Source organism: Eulemur rufifrons, chromosome 7, assembly GCF_041146395.1.
Source record: "Eulemur rufifrons isolate Redbay chromosome 7, OSU_ERuf_1, whole genome shotgun sequence".
Taxonomy (NCBI): Eukaryota; Metazoa; Chordata; class Mammalia; order Primates; family Lemuridae; genus Eulemur; species Eulemur rufifrons.
The window spans coordinates 10,789,408-10,802,707 of record NC_090989.1 but is presented as its reverse complement, the minus strand read 5'-3'; the positions used below and the strand labels follow the sequence as shown (position 1 = coordinate 10,802,707).

The 13,300-nt window shown below is 45.8% G+C and overlaps 1 protein-coding gene across 1 annotated transcript in view; it reads left to right on the top strand.

Moving 5' to 3' along the window:
* Positions 1 to 11,969, top strand: part of MRPS6 (mitochondrial ribosomal protein S6) — a 64,086-nt gene extending 52,117 nt beyond the window's left edge. The window contains exon 3 of the mRNA XM_069472325.1: positions 11,365 to 11,969. Coding sequence (XP_069328426.1) covers positions 11,365 to 11,557 — 193 coding nt within the window. The 3' untranslated portion in view covers positions 11,558 to 11,969. The remainder of the gene's footprint in view (positions 1 to 11,364) is intronic.
* The last annotated feature ends 1,331 nt before the right edge of the window (positions 11,970 to 13,300 follow it).

Genomic DNA, 13,300 nt, shown 5'->3' with positions numbered 1-13,300 from the left:
AGTTCCCAGACTGGTCCACAGAAATTTACTTAATTCATAATCTCTGAGGGTCAGTAGAACTGGGTGAGTCATTTATGTACAGCTGAGGACCATTTTAACCTTGTTTTAAAAAATGCTGTTCTGTGTTCCACCTGACAGGAGAATGGGGCCTGGGTTGAGTCACCCTTAGAGATGGGGACAATATCTTAGACATCTGTAACTTATTAACATGATTTTTCTGTTTTCCAAGGACAATCCTGTCCCAAGTCAGCTGTCCCCAGGTGATGTGAATTTAGGAAGAGGGGGTATTCACTAGATACCCCTGCTGCTGTGTGGCCAGATCGGGGGAGGCTGGGTCTTGGATGGAAGATTCTGGCTTCACTCACCACCTATTGTCACCAGGCAGTGTCTGGAAACCCCTTGAGCATGACCCCGAGCCGAGGCCTCTGAAGGCCTGGGAATTGTCCCCATCGCTGGATTGGCTTTGGTCTCCTTCAGGCCCCCAGGCTGTGTCCCTTGTGCCTCCATGTGTTCACCTCGATGTCCTCTGGACCCTGTGGGAAAGGCAAGGGTGGTGTGGAAAATTCTTACTGTATTCCTTGGTGTCTGAAAGGAGAGAATGTCACCTAGGCAGGAGGGAGCAGCAGGAGTGGAGGCTCATTTAGCCCCTTGCTAAAAAGGGGCAGGTGTTTTACTGAGTCGTAGTAACAGTCACCCTGTGCCAGGACCACGTCAGCGTCTTCCTCTGGGCTGCACGTTATGGTTCTCGTTCCACTAGATGGGGCTGGGCTGGGGCTGCGAGGGAACTGTGGGAACAGCGGCCCGTGTTGCAGCCCTGGGCTGTGCTGGTGTGTGAAAGGATGCCTCTGCTGGGTTTGACTCTTTCCCAGGTCTGATTTTACTGTTGTGAGACTGGGCTGACTTCCCAATGCCTGTGTGTGTAAGAACTCTTAAGTAGTGAAAGCAGTTTTTCTCACCTGTTTTGCGCCTTTGTCCCCTGTTCTTATCTGCTTTAAAATTTGGGTGGGTGCTTTGAGCAGAGATCTACTGGCCTACATATAAGATACCCTCCTATTTACGGGTAAGCAGGACGGTAAAAATAACTGGCTCTGTGGTGAATCAGTGGAATTTTACTGACTCGCTCCCCAAATGTGTCTGCAGCTTACTCCAAGAGCGCTGGCACCCTCTCTAGAGGAGATTGATTCTCCTCTGTAGTTTTCCCGTTAGCTAACATTTCCATGTTCTCGTGCTTTCTGCCAGCATTAAGTCAAGGCCAGCATCCTGACCCCATTCTTGTGTGTAGGTGCTCTGCGCCGAGTTTCAAGGCAGGGCTACTGTGGCCTTGGAGGTTGCTTTTTAGTGGCAATGCCCCAAGATTTGTAAGGATTCTGCAGCAGGTTTAGTGGTTTTTAAAATGTATGAGAACCAACAAACAGAAAAAGAAATGGGGCTTTTCCATGCAGAGGGTGCCTTGGTTTGAAAGCCTGAACCCAGCAAGGTTTAACAGAGAGGGTGTAGGAGCTGGCATTCAAACAGATCTGTTTTCTATCTTCAGCAAGGCTCAAAGACGCTTCGGGGCTGCAAAGCCCCCTCCCCCACCCACTGTGAGCCACTGAGCGCTTCAGTGGAAATTTCCACTTGTCTGCTGGGGGAAGGGGAGGGTGAGGGAGACAGACAAAGAATATAACTCAGATTCAAGCAAGCTGTTTTTATGGAAAATTTGTAAATACAGGGTTAAGACAAAAGTGAAATTAAAAAAAATACAACCTTTACATTTAAGAGCATTATAAGAAAACACACTTTTTCCCTTGACTACGAGTGGAGTGGGGTGGGGGCTGGAGGCCCAGCAGCCTGTCCAGCCTGTGTCCGAAGGTGACTGGGTGGTGTGGAGAGGTGGGACTTGAGGGGAGGAGCAGAAGGGACCCTGACAGCTGCTGTTTCCACACTGCATCTGCAGTGACGTCCTTCTCCAATATCGTCCTTCTCCAATATCGGTCACCATCTATCCTGGGGAAGCCATTGTTCTGGTTTTTTTCAGATCTGCAGGGGGTTTTGGTTACCTAGTGGAGAGTTTTGTAGTGTGAGAGTATCTTAGGAAAGACAAAGGAAATTAATTATCGCCTTGAAGACCAGGTGGGCAGGTTCTAGCTGGGAAGTAGTTCCCTGTTGCTCCAGCTTCTGGTATCTTGGTATCTGCAGGAAGAGCTGCGATGGTGCATGAAACCTTCCCTGGCACCTCCTCTCCTTCTTGCCCTGTGTCAGTCATCTCCTTACTTCCACCTCTGCGGAGTTGGTGCGCATAAAAGCAAAGTGCTTTTCTATAGAAAAGAGAGATGCTTGGGTAAAGCTGATATCAACCTTGCAGATGAAGTGATTCTGTAATTAGCACCACACATGGGAAATAGACCTTTGACAGTAAACACTGCTGTGCCCACGGCAGTGGTGGCACTTACGTGAACCTGGCTGCCTGCTGTGCACAGCCCTTCACGCATGCCGTGTAGCCCGTGGTTGAAGGTGCTGGGAATATGCAGTATAATTAGATTTTAGACTTTTGAGCTGGGTTTTTCAAAATGATCTGTCCGCTTACTGATTCAATCACTGATTAGACTAAAAGTGGGAAATGGAAAACTAGCTATTTGGAAAATTTTATTATTTTCTTATTAGAATGTCAGCTTTTGGGCATGTCTAGGCAGTTGCAGTGCCGTCAAAATTCTTAACTATTCCAGCTTGAGTGAGGAGTTGATCTTGAGGATGGAGATGAGAAAGAGTCCACATATGTTAGGACTTCTGGTCTTGTGTTTTGGTTCTGCCTAGCTTGATTAGGAGAAGCAGCAAACATTCATGCCACGTTGTGAATGTGGAAGCCTCTCGATCCTCCCTGCCCCCAGGACCGGGAGGAAGGTGGGGCTAGGGGCTCTCAGGTTCCCCGGAGACACTGAGCCGCTGCTCCGGCCCCTTCCCTGGAACAGCAGCTCCTCTGAGCCTCAGGATGGTCTCTCCTCGGCCACCTTTATGAGAATGGAGGGAGCAGGTCTTGGGGTTCTGAGGTCATATTTTCAACCCAATTTCCATTTTTGTGGGTCTCATATGGACCTGCACTGTCATGGAAAGAGGTCCTTGCAGGCGTCAGAAGCAGCGCAGCTTCGTAACTCCAAGCCGATTGTTCTAGGCCTTACTTTCTTCATGTGTAAAAATGGAAATGCAGGGCTGTACTCCGTCTGTTGCACCAGTGTAATGTCATCCTCATTCCTTGGGTCGTCTGTGGTTTGCAAACCCAGCAGTTGGGTGTCTGTGATGGCCACGTCATTGCCAAGTCTCCTGAAGGATTGGGGTGGGGGTCGTTGGAGTAGCGTGAGCCTGGGTTTCTGCTGCACGGAGGCTCTCGTGACTCCCTGTGCAGTCGGACTGTGTGTTCCTCATCTTCTTCAGCCTCCTTCTGAGGTTTGCCCATAGCAGATGCTCCTTAACCAGGTAAGCTTGCCTGGTTAAATAGGTAGGAAAAAAGAATGTATACTAGAGGCAACCAGGAATTGGTCGAGTCCTTCCTGTGTGGGAAAGCCGTGATGGACCATTCACCGGTGTGCTTGGGCCGCTGTGGCAGTTTGTCCTGGACTTCTGCTCTGTTCTCTCAGGGCGGGGGAGGGACGGCTTGGCTCCCTGGGAGAAGAGGTGCGGAGGTAGGAGGTTCAGCTTTCCACAGAGAGTGGTGAGTACAGTGAGATCTGCCCAGCCCTGAGCCGCTTCCCCCCTTTTCTGTTTTGGCGATGTTTCCTTTTCGTGTGAATCTCCACGTTGGAATAAGGAGCCGTGGGGGTGGAAGCAGGCTTTGCCCTGGTCAGCCCGGGCCCAGATCAGCAGGTGATAAGTGTGGAGTGAGGGTCACAGGCCGTGGTTGTGGGCACAGACCGCACATGCTGGCTGGTGCTCTTGTTCAGGCTGGTTGCTAAGGAGTGTCGCCACCGGCAGAGGGGCATCAGTGGAGGGGCGTCAGGGCAGGGAAGGGTGAGGTGAGGGGTTTTGGCAGCAGCGGGGCAGCCTTCAGAAGCCTGCACAGCCCAGTCTTAGGATTTCCAGGTCTTTCTCTGAGACTTCTCTTTATCTTCGAGGAACTGACGTGCTGGGTGCTAGGTAGCAAGAGGTGCGGTGGGCAGAGTGAGGAGCTGTGGAGGCTGGAGTCCAGAGCTTGGCACTCTCTTTGTCTCCTGGGGCAGATCCGTGCCCTCTTGGAGCTTCAGTTTCCTCATGAGAAGGGGTTGGACTGTGTCATCTATTCCCAGCGCTTCCATTCTGTGATTCTGGATCCCATTTGGTCCCAAAGCCGTCTGTGGCTTCCTGTGTGCTGGAGTCAAAAGACCTGCTCTGTCTGAATCCTGGTGATGGCCGCTTAGTAGCCGAGTGAGCTTGGGCTGATGACTTGACCTTCCTGAGTCTCTCTTCTTAAATGCATTAAATTGCAGACTCAAATGAGGCGGCACTGAGGAAACCACGGTGAGAACTGCTGGAGGAGGCGCTGGGGGAGCTGCCGGACGCAGCCCAGCGCTGGGCACCACCTCCTCTCCTGCGTCCCCTAATGGCCACGGGGAGTGGGGCTGCTGCTTCTCTCTCGCCCTCTCCGCAAAGATGTGAGAGCACTTGGAAATTTAGAGTCCCGTGTACGACCCTTCTTTCTAAGTTTTGAACTATGAAGTTTCTGATATATCTGGCTACTAGTTTTCATCCTTGAATGTTTTTTTTACCGTTATCACAAAATGATATCCAGAAGCTTTGGGTGTATTTGTGAGGATTATTTGGTGAGTGTGAGTGTGTGGAGAACGCTTTTCAGGAAGGCTGTATGAGGATTGATTTGTGGGCAGTTGAGTTGGTTGTTGGCAACAGTAAACACACTTTCACTTAGAACATGTTTGGACTTCTATGCTAGCCCACAAAAATGCCTCTTAAACCTGGATGCAGCTGAATGGAAAATGGAAGAAAGCAATGCTTGCTGTTAACAGTATCATAAGTAAAACCAGCAAGCCCCGGAGATGATATTTGATAAGTCGAAAAGTCGAGTGCAAAGAAGGGCAAGTTTCAACTCGGGAAAGGAGGTGCCTGTGGGCTTCTGGAGGCAGGGACTTGGAGCACTTGTGGGGCTGGCCGTGGCGGTGGCTGGGTTATCAGATGCCCGCAGTGTGTCTGGCCCTTGCTAAGCACGTCCAGCTGTAGTAGTACCGGTGATACTCGGCATCTCACCAGCTCACTGCCGTCAGCATGGGCTGTACGTGGAATCAAGCAAGAGAGGAGGACTCTTCCAGGGGAACTAGGCAAAAGGCAGTAAGGAGGCAGGAGCTGAGAGAGAATGCTCGTGTGTTCAAAGAGAAACTGCCTGCTGCAGATGTGTCGTGGGGATGTTGACAGAGGGTGAAGTCATGACTTGCCTGTGGTAGTTTGGAAGAACATTTTGAAGAATTTGCTCAGTGGAAGAACACACGGATAGATGGGAAGGAAAACATGCTGGGGGTTCTGCTGCGTGAGAGTGCCCCACCCTGGCCACCAAGGCCGCCAAAGGGAAATTGTTGAAGGCGGGGTGGGGGTGTGTGTGGGTAAAGGCTGGGGGTTGGCAAGGAGGATGTAATTTGAAGTTGATCACACTTTTTTTTAAGGCTCTATTCCAGAGCCTTGCTCAAAAAAACTAATCAATAATTAAATGTTGAACAAATGAGCAGTTCATGAGTTGGGTGTTTGCAGTCCTATTACCTGCTATATGGAGTAGAAATGAGCAAGTGGAATTAAACCTCAGAAAATTTGGCCAGGGTGGTGTGTAGTTTTCACAGTAAGCCCAAGTGGTGGTCTCATTGGTGAGCAGGTTTGCAAGTCACTGCCTCAAGAAGTTTGTGAGATAGTGGCGTTTACCCCATTTTATTTCATTTCCCAGGGAACCTGGGGCTCTTTGTCAGCTATGGTGCTCCCCTTTCGTCCCCAACCATGCCGGGTCACTGCCAAGTCCTGCCTGTTCAGCTTCCTAAACAGCAGCTGTAGAGAGGTGTAACTTACACAGCGTACAGTTTAATAAGGTTTGACAGACATACACACCTGTGAAATCACACTCATGATCGTACACATACTCTTCACCCCGGAGTTTCCTCCTGCCCCTCTGATCCCTCCCTCCACTTGTCCTTCATCCCAGCAAACCACCCATCTGCTTTCTTTCACTTTGAAGTTGTTTATTTTGACTTGCTTTTTTCAACTTGATGATGTGGGAGCGATTCTCATTCAGTAGTAACTGTACTTAAGTACCCGCATGACTGTTCTGTTTTTCACTCCCAGTACAGTGTTCAGTAAACTTACGTGAGCTTCTCAACACTTTATTATAAAATAGGCTTTGTGTTAGATGAAGTCGCCCAACTGTAGGCTAATGTAAGTGTTCCGAGTACGTTTCACATAGGTTTGGCTAAGTGAGGTTAATGTATTAAATGTGTTTCAACTTTAGATGTTTTCAACTTATGATGGGTTTATCAGGACATAGCCCCGCTGTAAGTCAAGGAACATCTGTGTTTTTTAGAATTTCATGTAGATAGAATCAGACATAATATATGTTTTTTTACCCTAGTTTCCCTCAACATAATTATTTTGGGGATCACTGCCATGCAGGGACGGGGGAACCTGTGACCTTGACCACATGTGGCCTTCCGGATCCTTGAGTGAAGCCTTTTGACTGAATCCAAATTTTATAAACATTTGGATTCAGTTGAGGGGCTGCACTCGGGGACCTGGAGGGCCACATGTGGCCCCAAGGCCACAGGTTCCCACCCTTTTGTATGCTTATCATTTTACGTTTTGATGGACGTCAGTGTGGATTCCGGTTTGGGGTTGTTACAGGTAAAGCTACTGTTAACATTTGTGTACAAGTTTTGTGAACATGTGCTTTAAAGTCTCTTGAGTAAATACCTGGGAGTGTAATGGCTTGATCCTAATGGCAGGTGTGTGTTTATTTAAGAAAATGCTAAACTTTTTTCAAAATGATTATGTTGTTTGCTTTCCCACTAGCAGTGGATGAGAATGCCAGTTTCTCAACATTCTCGCCAACACTTGGTATGGTCAGTCTTTTTAATTTTAGCTATTCTAATAGATGTCTCTTTGCATTTCTCTAGTGACCACTGGTTTTAAGCATCTTTTCATGTGCTTCTTTGCCATTGTATATCATGGGTGAAATGTCCGTTCAAATGTTAATGCTCATTGTTTTAAAATTATTTTTTTAATTAAGTTTTGAGAGTTCTTTATATTCTAGATACAAGTCCTTTATTAGATGTGTAATTCATAAATCTTTGCGACTTGTCTTTTGATTCAAAAAGCAAGCAGTTTTTAATTTTGATGAAGGCTAATTTATCAAAATTTTCTATTACGAATTTTGCTGTTGGTGTTGTTTCTGTAGAATCTTTACTTAACCTAAGGCCACAAAGGCTTTCTCCTGTGTTTTCTTCTAGAAGTTTTATAGCTTTATGTTTTACATTTAAATCTGTGTTTTATTTCGAGTTAATTTTTTATATGGTACAAGTATGGAGCAAAGTTCACTTTTTGCCTGTGGATACTGGATAATTGTACCACCATTTGTTGAAGGAACTATCTTTTCTCCGCTGAACTGCCTTTGTACCTTTGTCAAAAATCAGTTGTGTACATATGTGTGGTCTCTATTTCTGGACTCTCTTTTGATCTATTTGTGCGTCTTTACATGAAAGAATACCATACCTTCTAGATTACTACAGCTTTGTAATAAGTCTGGAAATCAGGTGGTGTTGGTCCTGTAACTTACATTCTTTGTCAGAGTTGTTTTGGGTGTTCATTGTATTTCCATATAAACTTTAGAATCAATCTGCTAAGATGAGATTCTGCTGAATCCATAGACCAATTTGGAGAGAGTTGACATCTAAATTTTGAGTCTTCTTACCCAACGAACATGATACATCTCTCCATTTATGTAGGTTTTCTTTAATTTCTTTCAGCAGTGTTTTGTAGTTTTTAATGTATAGGTGTTACATACCTTTTGTCAGATTTATCCCCAAGTATTTTATATTTAATTGCAAGGTCCGATTATTTGTTGCTAGTATTCAAAAATAAAATTGATTTTGTATCTTACAGCCTTGTTAAACTCACTTTTAGTCCTAGTTCTTTGTAGATTTCTTCATGTTTTCTCTATACATAAGTATGTCATCTGCAAATAAAGACAGTTTTGCTTCTTCCTTATCAGTCTGATGCCTTTTCTTTTTCCTGCCTTATTCTGCTGGCCGGAGCCTCCAGTGCAGTGCTGAACAGAAGTGACAGTGACTCCTTGTTTGTTCCCAGTCTTGGAAGGAAGCATTCAGACCTTCACCAGTTGGGGAAATGTTACAGTTTTTTCAAAGATGCTCATTATAAGTTTGAGGAAGGTCCCTTCTATTTCGAGTTTGATGAGAGTTTTTAATCAGGAATGGCTATGGGATTTTGTTAAATGCTTTCATTTGCCTTTGTTGAAACAGTCGGTATGGTTTTTCTTTTTTAGTTTTGTTAATGGTGTTAAACCAATCTTGTGTTCTTAGGGTAAACCCTCCTTGGTCATGATGAATTGCCCTTTTTATATATTATAGTAGTCAATGGGCTAAAATTTTGTTTGGAACCTTTTCATTTACGTTCATGAGGGATGTCGGTCTGATTTTTTTTCTTTTCTTGTAATGTCTTTGGTTTTGACATAGAGTAATGTGGGCTTCATAGAACAAATCAAGATAGGTCTTCCTATTTCCTGGATGAGTTTGTGTTAGAATTGGTTTTTTATTCCTTAAATGTTTGGTATAATTTACCAGTGAAGCCATCTGGGCCTATAGTTTTCTTTGTGGAAAGAGTTTTAACTACATTATTTAATTTCTTTAACAGATACAGGCTATTCAGGTTATCTGTATCTTCTTGAATAAGATTTGGTAGTTTATATTATTCAAGGAATTTGACCATTTTGTCTGAGCTGTCAAATTTATTGCAAAAGTTGTGCATAATATTCCCTACTGTCCTTTTAATATTTGTAACATCTGTAGTCATTTCACCTTTCTCATTCCTGTTGCTGGTAATTTGTATCTTACCTTTTCTTTACTGATCAATCTGGCCAGAGGTGTATTAATTTTATTGATCTTCTCAGTGAACTAGTATTTAATATTTGGTTTCATTGATATTCTCTGTTTTTCTTTTTTCTGCTTTAGGATTTCCCCTCCCTCTCTCCCTCCCTTTTACTGGATTTAGTTTGCTCTTTTTCCAGTTTCTTTCCTAGGTGTTTGGTGCATATAAATTTCCTGCCAAGTACTACTTCAGTGGCATCCCCAAATTTTGATATATTGCACTTTGATTTTCATTTGGTTCAAAGTACTTTTCAATTTCCCTTTTGATTTCTTCTTCTACCAATTGGTCCATTGGTTATTTAGGTATGTATGTAGTTTCCAAGTATTTGGGGATTTTCCCAAGATCTTTCGGCAGGACTTGACTCCCTTTAGATTTACTGAGACTTGTTTTATGGCCCAGAATACGGTTGACATTGGTGAAATGTTCTGTGTGCACATAAGGAGAATGTGTACCCTGCTATTGTTGGGTAAAGGGTTCTATAAAGGTCAGTTCCGGTGGGTTGAAGTTGGTGTTCACTTTTTCTGTATCCTTGCTGATTCTGTGTAGTCGTTCTGTCCGCTACTGAGAGAGGAATGTTAAAAGGCTCCAGCTGTAATTGTGGATTTATCTGTTTCTCTGCTCAGTTTTCTTCTTACTTCCTGTTGCTGAAGCTCTGTTATCTGGTGCATGCACGTTTAAGTTTGTTGTGTCTGCTTGGTGAACTCACCATTATGTATCATCTCTCTTTATCCCTCTCTTTATGGTAATTTTCTTTGCTCTGAAGTCTACTTTGTCTGAGATTGCTGTAGCCACTTGAGCTTTCTTTTGATTAGTGTTTTTGCTTGATACACGTTAAATATTTTTCTGTCCTTTTGTTTTAATTATTTGTTTACTCGAATGGTTTTCCCACTAGGCTTGGCTAAGAGTGAATGGTCCTCAGGAAATTTTTCTTAGAAGTTTTCAACTTACTTTGCTCTTTGTATGGAATTACATAAGACGCCATCCCGTTTTTACTAAGTTTCTTTCTTGCTAAATTTGTTCCTTTTCAATTTGGTTTTCCCGCATTCTATGAAAATTCCACATTTCATGCTAACACCACCACTGTCCAGGATTTACCCTGGACCTTTTCTGTGTTAGTCTCTGGGGGCAGGGGGTGGCCGCAGAGCCCCTCTTCCTGCGGCCATTATGTTTCAGTGCAGCGACAGGGTAAACAAATGTGGACGGTGCCCCTGGTGACAAAGTGCTGTGGGGAACAAAATCATGCGTTGAGTGAGGGAGCTGGGGAGTAATGGGGCTTGGCGGGTGGGGAAGGGGGGAGCTGCTTGAGAAGTGGTCACAGAAGGCCTCTCTGAGAAGGCGACATTTGGACAGAGAGGTGGTGAAAGTGAGGGGTACACTGTACAGAACGTGGGCAAAGAACATTGGGGCCGTGCCTGGAAGTCCGAGAACAGTGTGGCTAGAACAAAGCAAGTGGTGGCAGAAAGATCGTCTTCACCGGCTGGAACCGGGCAGAGTTTTGAAACAGTGCGCTGAAACCTGCCCTTCAGCCTCATGGTGGTCCAAATGAAACAGTAAGGGAGGCCCGAGCTTTCGCTCTGAGAGGAGGGTGGGCAGGGAAGAAGGTGTGGTCCTCCCGCCCACTGCTGCTGGAGCGTGCAGTGAGCAGAGGGGGCCTGGGTCTGCTCTGAGTAGGTGGGCGTTAAATTCTTTGTCTTACCCAAGGGTCAGGTAAATTTTTTGTTTTTTAATTGTTCCTTGTTAGTCTTGAACATACAGGGCAGTCTTAGATGAGTCCGGTGCCTTTTTATTTAATCTTTTCCTTTGTTTGTGAAGTGGAGCTCATGGTACCTGTTGTATCTCTTAGGTACATTAAGTCACGTATAAAATCCTTTGGAAAATTAGAAGACTACTTAATAGATGTTTTCCCAAAAAAAAATCATCTGATGGTTTGGAAAATTCCGTCTCATCAGTGGGTTAGAAAATTCTGTTCTTGCACCCATAGTTTCTCCAGACTTTCTAATATTCCCGCTGTATGTAGCGTCACGATGCTTTTATGCTGCCGTACGTTTGTGTGGATTTGTATTTTCCTAAGAATAATGGCAAAGGCCATAGGAAAAGAGAGATTGGGCATACTGCTGCACTTCTGTTGAGCAGCTGGTAGTTTGTTTGGACGAAGATGTTTGTGTTTGTGTGTAGTTGATGTCTGGGAAGAATAAATAGAAACACTGACCAAAACAATAGAATTATGATGTTTCCGAATGCAGGCATTCACAAATTTTTATTTTATTGCAGGTATTTCTTGGTGGATTTTTACGCACCAACAACAGCTGTTGAAAGCATGATGGAGCACTTGTCTCGAGACATTGATGTGATTAGACCGAATATTATAAAACACCCTCTGACCCAGGAAGTAAAAGAGTGTGAAGGGATTGTCCCGGTCCCACTTGAAGAAAAATTATATTCCACAAAGAAGAAGAAGAAGTGAGAAGATTCAGCAGCTTTTAGCCCTGTGTTTAATTCTCTCCCGTTTGAGCAGCATGGGTGATGTGCACAGTTTACAGGCGTGGCCTTCATGTGAGCGTGTGCTGCAGGTGCGGCTGATTTTCCTAGGGTATTTTTAGCTCTTGGTCCCCTCTGCTTGGAGAGGTGGGGGAACTGCCTGCTGAGAACTGCTCTGTAACCTGGTGCCAGCAAATCACCCTTGATTTTGTTTTCATTAATGTAATTTCTCTGTCAGGACTTTTCCCCTCACCACAGAAACATCATTCTGAAGAGCAAAACTTATAAAACTGCCTGCGATTGTGAGCTAGTTATTCAGACTGTGTAACTGTGCACAAATAAAACTTGATGACCACTGGATTATGTGGGCAGCTTTTGCTCAGAGTAATAAACCTGATCGAGAAACTCTGGGAGTGTTTTGTCTCGTCGCCTGCCCCAGCGTGGCACACTGCCCAGGGCCTCGCGGCTCCGGGCAGGCTGCAAACGCCCAGCAGTGGGCGGGAGGTATTTCCCGAACACCTGCCGAAGTTCAGAGACGGATTTGGGGGCAGCTGGGGTGTGTCTGTCCCTTGACCACTGGCCATTCTACAAAATCAGTCCTTTTTTTCGCTTCCATCTCACTTGTCTTTGTGGAGGGACTCGTGTGTTCTGGGGCAGTTGAGCTCTGGCGTTGCTGCCTGTCGTTTCTTTGCCTGAGCACCTACTGCCTTCCTGCCCTGCGTCCCCAGGCAGGCCTTTCTGCAGAAGTCCCCTGCTGGCAGTGGCCTAGCTTATGGGATGGGTGACGGTAACAGTCACTTGGAACAGTCGCTTGCATCTCACCTCTGTCTCCTCAGGGCTGGAGAATTGAGAAGACTGGCCCAGCCCTTCCACCTTCCTAGGGGGTGCCCTGCACAGAGCGTCTGTCACCAGCACAGGTGACGGAGCTTCTGTGCATAGTCCGTGGTTATGTTGATTTGTATAATCAGATCACCTTAAAGCGGGGAGGAGCCAGGAGACCTGGGCTCTGCCTCGTTTGTGAGCACGGCAAGACCAGAAGACGGAGAGATGTGCAAGAGACGCCCAAGGAGCCAGGAGGGCCCAGTGTCCCAGCTCCTGGGCAGCACTTCCTCTGTACGGCCACCTGTCTCTGCACTGCGTCATCAGCGTTGTCACTTTGCCTATTCTTAGGAGCCAGGGTGGATCCAGCTTTAACTTTCTACAGAGGCAAAAAGCTATATAAAGTCTCTTTAAAGAGCAATAATTTAGTAAAGAGGGTCATTAAGAACTGTAGACTGGAAATAAAAGGGCTAAAGTGAGATTATCAGGGAGAATATGCTACTTCCTGTTTTATTAGGAACTTCCTGAAAGCACGTGGCCTGAGCCAGCACTCGCGGGAGCAGCAGCTCCCCTGCCGGACGCCTGCGTCTCCGTGGACTTGCAGGTGCCAGCTGAGGGACAGGCCCTATTTTCCTTGCAGGTTACTAGGTGCCTGCTGTGTCCCATAAGCTGGGCTGCACACGCTTTGTCTGCGAGCCTCGTTTGGTGCTTTCAGCAGCCCCATGAAGGTAGCACTGTTACCTCTGCTGTTTGGACCAGGAAACCCACTCAGATTTGACTTTGACCCCATGGGTACCAGGTGACAGCTGGGATCTTGAACTGGGGACTCTGATGCCATCTGGTCTTTTCTGTCTGTCCTATAACATTGAGGTCGTCTGTGCCCTCTTAGGTTAAACAGGGAACCAGGTGT